This window comes from Oryx dammah, unplaced genomic scaffold (assembly GCF_014754425.2).
Source record: "Oryx dammah isolate SB20612 unplaced genomic scaffold, SCBI_Odam_1.1 HiC_scaffold_16, whole genome shotgun sequence".
Taxonomy (NCBI): Eukaryota; Metazoa; Chordata; class Mammalia; order Artiodactyla; family Bovidae; genus Oryx; species Oryx dammah.
In genome coordinates this window covers 27,388,501-27,402,143 of record NW_024070200.1, presented here as the reverse complement: position 1 = coordinate 27,402,143, position 13,643 = coordinate 27,388,501, and the positions used below count along the sequence as shown (strand labels likewise).

At 37.0% G+C, this 13,643-nt stretch overlaps 1 protein-coding gene across 1 annotated transcript in view; it reads left to right on the top strand.

Annotated features, from left to right (window-relative positions):
• Positions 1-3,439: 3,439 nt before the first annotated feature.
• Positions 3,440-13,643, top strand: part of NUBPL (nucleotide binding protein like) — a 223,926-nt gene continuing 213,722 nt past the window's right edge. Inside the window, exons 1-3 of the mRNA XM_040257149.1 lie at positions 3,440-3,591; positions 4,142-4,289; positions 7,761-7,795. Coding sequence (XP_040113083.1) covers positions 3,484-3,591; positions 4,142-4,289; positions 7,761-7,795 — 291 coding nt within the window. The 5' untranslated portion in view covers positions 3,440-3,483. The remainder of the gene's footprint in view (positions 3,592-4,141; positions 4,290-7,760; positions 7,796-13,643) is intronic.

The window sequence follows — 13,643 nt, the reverse complement described above, 5'->3', positions numbered from 1 at the left end:
TTCTATCTGGGAATGCGGGCATTGATTCTGTTCTTCTCACATCCCTCTAACTGATTTGAGGCTCTCTCTTTCCCCTTCCTCACTGGGGCTCAATCTTAGGTGAATGAGGAGAGGTAGTCAAAGTTTATGGGGTTCCTTCTTAGGAGCTGTAATAAGCGCAGATAATTTTAGCTTCAAATAAAAGAAATCCTAACCAACAGTGGTTTAAACAATTGATTATCTCATACAACAGGTCTAGAGACACAGGCCAGGACTGGCATAGCAGCTTCACTGTATAACCAGGAATTCATCTTTTTGCCATACTTACATTTTGTTACCCTTAGCTATTAGCTTTTGTCACTGTGTTTGTCACCATTGTGCTTGGCATGTTCACTCAACAACTGGCACACCTCAAGGTATCATAATACAGTGCCATATAGTTTGTCCAAAGGGGGAAGGGCTACATGAGCTACAAGAAATTATAGGGGAAAGTCCTCTATAAATTTTATAAAATTGATCTCACCATAGTTACAAATCCACAGAAACCCACCCAAATTAGGCCAAGGCAAGAAGAGAATTTGTTGGAAGATGTAAGTATATCTTATGGACCAAAGGATAGGAAGTATAGCTGAACTTTATTGTGGACTAGAAGCAGGAACCAGAAAACTGTTATGAACCAGCACAGCTGTCCTCCCTTCCTTCTCTGGACACATGCTCTCTTATTGTCTGCTTTATTTTTCTTCTTGGCATTGGCTTTTTCTATTTCTCTGTGTACAAACTAGAAAATGGTCACTTTAGTCATACCAGTTCAAATGCAAACTAAGATTGAGTAGCATCTCTTATGTTTTAAGTTCTCTGGGGAAAGAACATGATTGGTCCAGTTTTGATTGTATGTCAATCTTTAATCCAGTTTGTAACCATGGGGATGGGTCAAATAACTTAGCAGTTCTTAGGAGCTGAGCAAGAATACTCTTTTGAGAAGAGGCCATGGGTGTATATGTGTCTGTGTGGCAGTGGTTATTGAAGAAGAAATAATAGACAGCTATACTACTCTCTTGATATCCTTACTCTGAGGAATGTGTTAATTACTCAGTCATGTCTGACTTTCTGTGACCCCATGAGCTGTAGCCCACCAGGCTCCTCTGTCCATGGAATTCTCCAGGCAAGAATACTGGAGTGGGTTGCCATCCCCTTCTCCAGAGGATCTTCTTGACCCAGGGATCGAACCTTGGTCTCCTGCCTTGCAAGATTCAGACAGATTCTTTACTGTCTGAGCCACCAGGGAAGCCCAATCTGAGGAAAGATAAATCAAATTAACCATTCATTCATTCTATAGACATTGGTCTCAGCTTTCTTCCTCATGTTTTCTTTCAGAGAGTGTCAGTACGATTTATGTAGTTGCCCAAATTATTAATTCTATACCACCAATAAGCATCACAGTAGCTAATATTCATTGAATATTGTACTATGTGATAGGCATTCTATGTACATTATTTTAAGTTCAATCTCAAAACAACTACAAATAAGTATTATCTATTTTGTAGATAAGCAAAAGTGAAATTTAGAGATGTTAAGTCAAGCTTTCAACATCTCTTTTGGATTACTGCAGTAACCTGCCATCTCCCTGCCTCTGATCTGGCCTCTCCAATTCTTTTTCTGCCTGGCAGTCACAGTGGTATTTCTAAAACGCAACAGATTTGTTATGTTTGATCATTCTACTTTCCTGCTTAAAGTCCTTATAAGGTTCCCTCAAGATAAAGTCCAAATTCCTTCACAGGATGTATAAAGCCTTTTATAATCTGGGCAGCCTTTACCTTACCAACCTCTAGCCTCATCTCTTTCAGTCCTGTACCTCACAGTCTATCCTCAAGCCACACAGATTATTTGCAGTTCATAACAATTCATTTCTCTCCTCTGCACAACAACCCTGTAGTCATTATCCCGCAGACTCCTACACATTACCCATAGTCAGGATTCGACTTAGATGTTACCCTATTCAGAAGCCTTTCCTGATTGAATTTGGTACTCCTCCTTTATACTTTTGTATCACTCAGTGATTTTCTCTTATGCTTATCAAACCATGCTGTAATTGTGTGTTAACTTATTCTGTCTCTTGCATTGGATCGTAAAGTCCTCGAGTGGAAAGATGAAGTATAGTTTAGATTTGAAAACCCTTGGTGCATATTTGTTGCTCAATAAATATTTGTTAAATGAATGAATCTGGGAGAGGTCTGGAAGAACTTACAAAGTTACCTGGTGAGAAACAGATATTCAGCATTTCTTGTTTAATAAATGAATTATTCTGACAGCTATTTCTCCTTAACTATATTCTTTTGGTTTATAATTTATAAAAATTGAGCACATATAAATTTAAAAATTGAGAAAATTAACCATAAAAACATATCACAAAATAATAAAATAAGAAAGTGATATAGAACAGTAACCTAGGAGTGTTAAACTTAATGTAAGATAAAGAAGACTGAATGAGGTAACAAAGTTTGAGACTGGGGAAGAAAAAGCAAGGAATTGAATTTTTTTCAGTGCCTTCTAAATTGAATGGATTTTTTTTCCCGGTAATATCTGATTTAATTCTTAGAATAATTCTTTGAGGTTGCTATGCTACAGCTGCATTAAAACTAAGGAAATTAAAGATCAGAGTAAAATAAACTGAATGATTATACAGTAAACTTTCTACAGATAGAAAGCAAATGAAACAAAACTCAACCATAGAAAATATGGGGTATATGTGAGGATAAATCACCCTACACCCTTAATGATCCTTTTTTGGGGTCTCTGTATCAGCTTTCCAGCTTTCTTTCCTAAAGTGATTTCCTTCACTCTCATCTGCTTTGAATGTATGGATACATCCTTCCTTTTACCAGGATAAATTCCATTTCCTCTTTCAAACTTTGTCTCACTCAAGTTCTTTCTTGAGTTAAATTTGTTTCATTAGATCTGTTTTTTGATTTAGCTAAACTTTTCGGAGCCTAGCAAAGCACCCTGACTTCTCTTTCAGAGAATTATAAGCACGTAGCAGTAAAAATCAACACAAAAGAGACTATTACTATAGATCACTCAGGAGAAAAAAAAAATCCTTAATAGTGGCAGTGTTTAAGTGACTCTATTCTGCGCTGTGAGAACACCGGGAGTCATTTTTAACTTCCACCACTCCCCACTTCTTAATCGGGTCAGTTTTCTAAACTTTCTAAGTCTCAGTTTTCTTATCTACGAAAAGAAGATCGTATTAAGAGTCTCCTACCTACTCCAGAACTTCTGTGAGGAGCAAATTAGAGGATATACGTGAAAATATTTCACGATTCGGTAAAAGGCTACAAAATGTTTGTACCTGGCTACAGATGAGACCACGACAAGTTATGTTCCTGGGCTAATGAAACTCAAGAGGCTAATCGCTAGGGAATGGAAGCGGAGCGTTGCTACGGGACGTCATCAGCCCGCGCCAGACGCGACGGTTTCCGGATTCGGCTTCAGGCAGTATTCCGCGTCATGGGGGTTTGGCTGCGTTTGCTGGTGTTTGGTGGAGTGTCTCTTCGGGGCTGCGGCGGGGCCTGTGTCCCACTTGGGGGAAGCCGACTGTTGATTTGTCGGCGCCAGGTCCGTGTTGCTGCAGGGCAGGTGGAGGCGGGCGGGTCGGAGATGCTGGGGCGCCAGGGCTGCAGGTGCTCTGCAGGTGCTCTGCAATTGCCTCTTGCCAAGGACCCACTTCAGCCCCTCGTGGGCCCCCTCCCCTGCTCAGTGAGACCCCAGTTGGCTGGATGTGCCCACTTTCCAGGCAGGCCCCCAGCAGGACCAGGGCGAGGCATAGAGGGGTGAAATAGACGATTAGAACATGGATGTTTGACTTTCACGTGCTTTCTTAGTGTTAAGTTTATTTAGAAAATAGGTTAAAGAGAAGGAAAACACGTGGGGGATTTAGCTCCGTAAAGAGGGAAATTATTTACTTCCTATTTTTAACGCCTGGCAAATAAATTTCAACTTAAACAATGTGTCTCTGCAGTTGTGATCAACAGCTATTTGTAAATAACACTAAAGGCCTAACTAATAGAGATGAGCAGAATTAAAGTAGAAAAGAAAGACCTGTTAATGGCAAATGTAATAATGGAGATAGCTTATTTTAAAACTGTTTTTTCTTCTTCTTCTCAAGTTCTCTGGCGCTGAGAGTGAGACCCTAAAACAAAGAAGATCACAAATCATGTCTCGAGGACTTCCAAAGCAGAAACCGATAGAAGGTGTTAAACAAGTTATAGTTGTGGCTTCTGGAAAGGGTGGAGTTGGAAAGTCTACTACAGCAGGTATTATAGGATATTCTCATTTTGAATAGAACTTTAGGCCAACTGGCAAGTGCACAATATTAAAGTTATAGTTTTGTTCTTGAAAAAGTATTTGTGAAGTTTCTAACAGCTGGTTCCTTGGCATGAGGAGTTGGTAGTGATTGAGGGCTTAGATTTTGGAGTTAGGCAGAACTAGATATGTTGCCAGGTCTTGACTCCTTAACTGAGGAAAAGGTAGTCACGTTGCCCATCAGATCTTCAGTTTACTTAACTGTAAAATGACAATGATGATAATCTTTTTCATAGGGTGGTCATGCAAATTAAACAAGTTAACCACTTAGCCCCCTGTCTCCTACATAGTAAGTACTCAACGTTTGATTGTTATTATTTTTAAAACATTTAGTAAGTTTAATACTAAATTTATTTCTGTTTTTTTAATACTAAATTTATTTGTTTTATCTGCATTCCTCTCTAATCTTTTTCAGTGTACATTGAGCTAAGTAGTTGCAATGAGATTGTTTACATTATTGTGAACTATTTTCATTTAACCATAACAGTTTTCCAGCATTTATAAAGTCAAAATAGATCTAATATTTGAAAATCTTTTAATTATTTAAAACATTTAATCTTTAGATCTTTATATTAATATACTGGAACAGAGAATTTTTTTTGGTGGAGTTTTCAAATTGATTATAGATTTCATTGTGACTGAAATGCTGCTTTCCGAACCCATAAAAGAAGTCCCACTAGAAATGTAAGAGATACCATTCAGGACGAATTAACAGGTATTCCCAATTTTTTTCAAAAGAAGCTTTTTATTTCTAAAAAAAATTTCAGTATAATAATGTAAAAAGGTAGATCCCTTCCTTCCAGTTCAACAGAGGCAACTTGTATTATTAACTTGAAGTCATAAATCTCTCAAGTTTTGTTGCATCACTTAAAATTTTCAGTCATCTTAATAGGAATGGCTTAATTCAGATCTTTTTCCAATCTATCCTTTTTGCAGTTGATTAAAAAAATAACTATCCTTATTATATTTCATTTTGTTAGTTTTGACATAGTTCCTCACTATTAAGATCTTGTATATATTCATGTATTTTTTTTCCAGCTTTTGACTCAAATTTCTGCATTTTTTCAAATTGAAGTGTAACTGATGTACAGTATTATGTAAGTTCCAGGTATACAGCATAGTTCACAATTTTTAAAGGTTATATTCCATTTATGGTTATTATAAAATACTGGATCTAATCCCTGTGTTGTATAATATATCCTTGTAGCTTATTGATTTTATAATAGTAGTTTGTACCTCTTAATTCCCTACTCCATCTTGCTCCTCCTCCCTAAGATCTGTGAAGTTTTTTTTCCTCAGATATTAATCTAAACTTGGGGCATATATGTACCTTAAAATTACTTAATTCCATTGAAACCAATGACATTTTGAAATAAAAAGGGTCAGGTACAGAGTTCTGTGACTTTCACTAGAGATCCCGTGTCTTGACTCAAAGCCATATTCCTGGATACAGCAGTTCTGTAGTTGTATAACCAGCTATAGATCCAACTATATAGTGTCATTAGCTTAGTTTTTTCCCCCCATTTTGACCTGAATGTATTGTGGAAGAGTTTTTCAGATATTTTAAAGAAATTAAGATTTGACAAGTATTGTAGTTATGATAGATTCCTACTATACTATTTGATAGATACCATATTGTTATTTAAAATGGTTAGTGATTGTTCTTAATGAATTCATGCTGTCTCCTACACAGTCTTGCTTTCTTTCCTAAGGACATACAATCATCTATTGGATATTTTGTTTTTAAAATTTGGAAGCTCTTAGTTTTCAGTTCTAGAATCCACCTCTACTTGTGTTTTGAAAATTAAGGTTTCCAAAAAAAACCAAAAAACTGTTTTCAGTGGTGTGAATCCTTTTGCAAGCTCTGTGTTTACTTGGTTCGGTTAAAGATGAAAGGCATTTTCATGATAATAGCCATAAGTTCTTTGGGTTTTGTGCAATATAATTTGTCAAATCTGTAGGCTAGCACTTGTTTAAAACAAATTTATTGTTTTAGGTTCTAAGATCATCTAATGCCATGGGCTGTGGCAGCATTTAGACAGGAAAATATATGAGAAAATGTTCACTGTGTGAGATATGTGTGCTTTAGTAGGCGTCCCTTCCTTGCTTTTCATCTTTGTTAGCATCATACTGTCTATCTCAAATAATTGATTTATACTTTTTCATAACTGCTCTCTCTGTTAGAAATAGATTATTTCTGTGTAACTCTGTTGGCATTATATTTCTTTCGCTTATACATATTTATTCCAATTCCTAACTGTCTCAAATATTTCCCATCTGAATATGTGTGCTAGAAATATTTTGGATTAGAATGAGAACATTTGATTAATGCAGACATGCTCTTAGATTCTATTGTGTAAATGGAGAAAGACCCTCACACTGAAATGAATTACTCTGCCTCAAAGTTGGATTATGTTTAACCTACAGTATATCTGAAATTCAGGATTATTTTATAATTTATGATTTAATGATTAAATCAAATATTAAGCATTGATAATGATTTAATAATGAATTGTCAAGTGCCATTCCCTAGGCTGAGTACTTTACACTTAAGAATTTGATTTGATTCTCACAAGAGTTATGAAATAGGACCTCATTTTATCAAGGAGGAAACACACTTGGGGGTAAACATACTCAAGATTGTAAAACACAGAGTGGTGACCCTGGGGTTTGAACCAGGTCTGCCTTGAGAGTTTATGTTCTTAAATACTTCGAAAGAAACAGTATTGGCATCATCTATAACATTGTCCAGCAAGGAATTGTCATCCACAGTATGAGGGTCTGTTTATCAGTTTGGGAATGTATTCCTTTTGGACCTCTTTCTCATCTCAAATGTAGCATATCTCTCTTGCTGGGTTAACAGTGGTTTTGGGGCCTACTGCTTTCCCTGTTTATGTCTGAGATTCACTATTAATAGGCACTTTTGGGAAAATGTTTCACTGTCTTACCTTTTTCCCTTCCCTCACCTCACTGGTCCAAGCTTTCAGTTATGTGGGTATTTGTGAGTTAGTGTTTGGAATTCTTATATTACCTGCATTTATTAAAAAAAAAAAAACAGTAGTATCAGCTCCATTTTTATTTATTAAAAAGTAATTTTTCTGTAAAGTATTTTTTGAAAATAATTGAATGATATATACATTAATATGATTAAAACATTTAATGGATTATTTAAACACAGTTGTAACATATGATAAATGTTTTAAAGTTTTGAGGCAGGCATCTGTTGCTTATGCTGAAATGTTACTTTCCTTTTTGTCTTTTTTACTTTCTATAGTCTCTCCATGTCCTTGTTTATTTTTTTAATAAAGGACTTATATTAAAATTTTATTTGCTTTGGTTATTACATTGAAAATATTAAAAGGCAAAACGAATTCTGGTAGAAGGAAAGTTACTAAATTTAATTACTTTTTTGTTTCTTACAGTGAACCTTGCACTTGCTCTAGCAGCGAATGATTCGGTAGGTATTTATTAATAGAACTACTAATTTATTAACATTTTAAAGTCAGTGATTTAGAGCATACTGATGTTTTGCATTTACTCTTATCAGGGGCTGTATATTGTAGCTGTAGTTATTTGCATGTCTTTAAGGGGCTAAAAAATCTGCCATAAGTACTGGTTACATTTAATAATGGTGATGAAAATGGAAGGGGATTGCTGGTCAAGGAATTCAGGTAGCCTCTAGAAGTTAGAGAAAACAAGAAACGTTTTTTTTTCCTTAGAGCCTCCCAAAGGTATGTAATCGTGTCAAAACCTGAATTCTAGCTCATTGAAACCTATTTGAATTTCCGTGATAATTTTTTACAGTAAAAGTAGGAAACTGATACAGGAAGTCAGTTTTCTTAGTCCTTAAATTTCCAAAAGTGTCTTTATTTTACCTTCATATTTGCTAGTTTGACTAGATGTAGAATTCCAGGTTCACAATAATTTGCTTTCTGAACCTTGAAAACAGCTTTTCTTTTCTTCTAGCATGCCAATAAGATGTCTGGTGATAGTCTGATTCATACTGCTTTGTAATAACCTGTGTTTTTCCCCCTGAGGCTTTTATGAGTTTCCTTTATTTCTTTTAAATTTAGAAATGTCACAGATATGTGTCTGGTTGTTGGCATTACATTTTTTTTAACCTGTTTGGAAATTGGGCAAGCAGTACAAGGCTTGAGTCTTTTTCAGCTTAAGGAAAATTTCCTCATTGATTACTTTTTGTGATGTACTTGTTCTTTCTCCAGAAATCTATTAAGTAGATATTGACTGTTTATGCTTGTTAATTTTTCTCTCATATTTTCCATCTCTTTGTCTTTTGCTCTGTGTTTTGGAAGATGTCTTATGCTATTTTCCACACTGCTATATTAGGTTGTGGTTGTTATTTAGCCCTTTTTATTTTTATTTTTAATTTGGAAATTATATTTTTTCTAGTTCTTCAGAACTGTTTCCCTATTTTGCAGTTGCTTTTCCTGATCACTTAAAAAAATGGTTGTACCATTAGTTTGAGAATTAATAAAAAGGTTCCTTTTAATGATCTCTATTTATTTAGCATGGTAGTTCTTATAATGTGGTCCACTGACCAGCAGAATGAGCATCACCTCGGAACTTGTTAAACACATAAAATCTTGAGCCCCAGACCTACGGAATCAGAAACCTTCAGGGTGGAGTCCTACAGTTTGTGTTTTCACCAGCCCTCTAGGTGATTTTGATGCATGCTAAAGTTTGAGAACCATGCATCTAGAATTTTTTAGAACTCTAAATTCCTAATGCACTCTTTTTTGTTTTATTGTGTGATTGTTTTTAATTTAGTTTTAACTTTTGTTTTGGTTTCAATGCAAATTTGGAATAGAAGAGAGATACTCATGTATGGCTAGGCAACTTTATTGAAATAAAAGCCAGTACTACTTTTTACAGAATACTTTTTATTAAAGCACTTAGTTACGTTGAAGAAAGGACCCCCTCTTTCTTAAATTAGGGAGGAAACAGGAAAAATTCAGTGGATAGGAAGGTAAGTAAATTCATAGGTGTGGGGATCTTTTAATTTGGTTATCATTTCAGCCAAAGCTTTGAGTCTTAAGATAATGTGAAGTAACCATGTAATAAACAATCTAAGGATGAAAAAAATAGTTAAAAGGGATTGACTCCTTCATGTTAGATGTTACTAATTATTTTTATTTTTATTTATTTTCACTCATTTATTTTGGCTGTGCTGGGTCTTTGTCCGCTGCTCGCAGGCTTTCTCTAGTTACAGTGAGCACTTCTCTGTTGTGGTGCACAGGCATCTCGCTGCCTCTAGGCCCGTGGGCTTCAGCAGCTGCAGCATACAAGCTTAGTAGTTGTGGCTCGAGGGCCCTAGCGTGTGGCAGGCTTCAGTAGTTGTGGTGCACGGGCTTGGTTGCCCCGTAGCATGTGAAATCTTCCCAGACCAGGGATCAAACCATGTCCCCTGCATTGGAAAGTGGATTTTTATCCAGCATACAATCAGAGAAGTCCTAGATGTTGCTAGTTTGGTGAGATGGTAGCTCCGAAATTTCTGTTTTTCTGTTTGCTTCACCCCACCCCATCGCCACCCCCTCCTTCAGGCATGAGAGCAGCTTCGTCTTTAATGGTCTAGGTGTATGATAGGGAAATTGGCCGCAAGAAAGGAGAAGCAATGTTTTTCTCTGGGCCACTTTTTCAGAAAGCATGTTAGTATCCATAAGTGTCTTTAAACACGTTGTAGAATCTTCCTTAGGAACGGCTTCAATAATCTGTTGCCCAGAGGTGAGTTTTGTTTCTTTTTTTCATTTCTTGATTTTTTTTTTTTTTAGCAACGTTAATATAGAACTTACGAAAAAGAGTCAGGAAATTTGAGCAGCGTGTTGTGGAACTCAAAGATAATCTGACATAATGCAGTATTTTATAGTTGGTTACAGTCTTGTCTGGATAAGGCAACGGCACCCCACTCCAGTACTCTTGCCTGGAAAATCCCATGGATGGAGGAGCCTGATAGGCTGCAGTCCATGGGCTCGCTAAGAGTCAGACACGACTGAGTGACTTCACTTTCGCTTTTCACTTTCATGCATTGGAGAAGGAAATGGCAACCCACTCCAGTGTTCTTGCCTGGAGAATCCCAGGGACGGGGGAGCCTGGTGGGCTTCTATCTATGGGGTCGCACAGAGTCGGACATGACTGAAGCGATTTAGCAGCAGTAGCAGCACAGTCTTGTCCTAGTTAACTAGTTCGCATGTATTTAAGAAAGATTCATTGTATACAGCTTGATTTACAGTGTTTTTGATTTGAGAGCAACATGTTTGACTTAAACTGTGACCTGCTGAAGGACTAACTTCATATAGAAAAGAAGATAGATCATATATAAATATATGATTTATATATATCTGACATAGTCTTATAATCTGTATTCCCCAACTTAAAATTTTAGTAACACTGCGTTTATTTCAAGGACATGTTTGGTCTATAGGGAAAACTCAAGATTCCTCCAAGGCCTTCTCATTGCCTGAGCTGATATAGATGGCTTATGTCCAGGGACATATATTGGGGAATGGTACTAGGGTATGTTGCTTTGGGACTTAAAACCTCCAGGTATGATGGTGTCTTTGGAGCTGATCTAGTGATTCATTCCCATGGAGCTTAATTCCATGGAGCTTGTGTTGTGAGAGGGGTCTCTGACCCGCTTACCGTTTAAGCCAACTTTGCCCAAGACCTTGCTAATTGTTTTCTTCTTTCTTCCTTGGGTTGCCTTTTTTCAGCATTGCAGTGGGAAGATCTAATAAGACTTGTTTGTTGGCTTAGACGAAACAGGTCCAGGAAGTTATTCATTTTACTTAAAATGTTGGTCTTAATAATCTCTAAACAGGGTTATATAAACCCCAGGAGATACGTAAGATAGTCATCGGAATGTGGAATTTTTCTTTATTTGTATGAATTTTTATCTTTTAAAATTTATGTTTTTTGTATACACTTTATAATTTATAGTAAATCAGTATAGTGGCTCTAATAAAGTGAACCGATGTATTAACATGTATTGAGGTTGTATACTTAAACATTTTTCACTGAGTGGGGTACGTGGTCAAAAAAGTTTGGTTGTCACTGGCCAAGGCAAAAGAAAATTTCTGAGCTGGATCATATGCCAGTTCAAAAGAAGACTACTTTATAGATGGAAGTAAAAGCCTTACAGGAATAGGGTGTGAATTTTCCCTGCCTTTTCTTTGCCTTTTGTACTTTCCTTTGGGGATGTAGCAGGTAGTGTTTCAGGGCAGAATTGGGGATCCTGTCATGTGTACCGTGCATTTAAATATTCAGTCCTGTGATATATTGCAGCTGGCTCATGCTAGTTGTGAGAACTGTTAAATTTTCAAGCATTTTGCAGTTGATACCCTGTTGTTAGCTCAGAATAGGCCATGGTGGGAGTATTTAATTAATGAAAATGGACAAAGACTGAAAATTAGACTTCCCACCTCACCCTGGGCCATTGTGAAACATTTTCTGGCACAACACTGATGATACATATTACCAGTCATATATTTTAGTCTTTCTTTTGTCTGTTTTCTTAACCACTTTTATTATGGATCTCATTCTTCTACAGTGTAAATTTAGTGAACAGAAAAGCACTGAAACTGGAGAGGGGAAGGTAAAGGTCGCCAGAAACCAATGATAAGCTCTGTGATATTCCTAAATCAGTTTACTTCGGTTCATTTTAGTTCAACAGACATTTAGTGAGCACCTCTAACACTCACTGTCAGACACAATGAGTATGGGTATATAAAGAAAAGTAAATATGCCTAAGACTGCATTAACAAAACTGTTTTGTGTGTGTGTAAATAATTACATAGGTGTATATATGTCTTTTTGTGTATGTGTGTGTGTATTTTGGTGATGGTAATCGTTTCAGTTCAGTAATCGTTTCTTCTGTGAGTGAGACAAAGCGTGCTTAAAGCAACACTTAATAAGGTTTTATTGTAATTTGTTTCAGAGTAGGCACACTGTGCACTCTTAAAGGTTTTATAATTTAGTGAAGACAAAGATAAATGTCTTAAAATGATGACCTGTGTTCAAGGTCAAATATAGTAGTGTTTCTGTCCAAGACAACTAGCTTTCATTTCAGAGAAAAGCCGTCTTTTTTTCATAGAGCATTTTTGTGAGCATAATTATATTTGCCTTTCACATAAACCTATAATGCAGTACACTAAGTATTTATCAGTTTTACAGTCTTTATTGATTCTGCCCTATCCTTGTCACATTTCATCAGCCAGCAAATGTCCTTTTTTTGTCTCTGCAATATTTTTCCAGAATGTATCTTTCTCTTTTCACTGTTCCCACTCTATTTAAGCCTCATATTACTTCTTTTTGGCTCATTCACTCATGTATACCTCAAACAGTTACAGAGTGCCTACCCTTCGCCAAGAACTTTGCTACTTTGGAGAATATAGAAATACATGAAATACAGCCCCTGCCTTTAAGGGCCTCGCAGACTAGGAGACTGCTGTAAGCACCTCTTACCTGCCCAAGCACAAATCCATTCAGTACATAATGCCAGATTATTCTTACTTGAGCACCATTGGAACCCCATTTCACCCTGCTCAGAGTCACTCCTGAATGCCTTTGGTGAGCTTCAAGATCTATAATCTGGCTCCCATCCACGTTTCTGGGTTTATCTTCAGCTCTTCTAAATGGTCCCTGTGCTCTGGCAAGTCTGGGTTACTTGCTGTTGCCAGTTTGGGCTTTGACTACATTGATAGGTGGCTCAGAGGTGAAAGCGTCTGCCTGGAATGCAGGAGACCCGGGTTTGATCCCTGGGTTGGGAAGATCCGCTGGAGAAGGAAATGGCAACCCACTCCAGTACTCTTGCCTGGAGAATCCCATGGACTAGAGGAGCCTGGTAGGCTACAGTCCATGGGGTCGCAAAGATTCGGACACAACTGAGCGACTTTAATTACTTGCTTACTTATATTGATATTATGTTTGTAATAGCTTATAGTGTTTCTTCTGTGTTTCTACTGGAGTGTCTGTACTTTCTTCAGCTTTACTCGTCCTCTCGTCCAGGCTGCGATGCATGGCTTGGCTGGTTATATTGTGCCCCTAGAGTGCTTCTCAAGGGAATTGAGTGATGACAGACATCCAGGGTATCCTCCTCTTCATGTGCACCCACAGACAGCATTCTGATTCACACTGAGGCCCTGCCCTGAGAGGTACTTAGTGACGTGCTCCCTGAATTCACTCCCAGGGAGAGTCTTTCCTCCATCTTGTGAAATCCAGTAGCATTATTTATTGTTACTATTGTGTACCCATGTAACCATTCTGGTAATTTTATATAGCAAATAATAAAA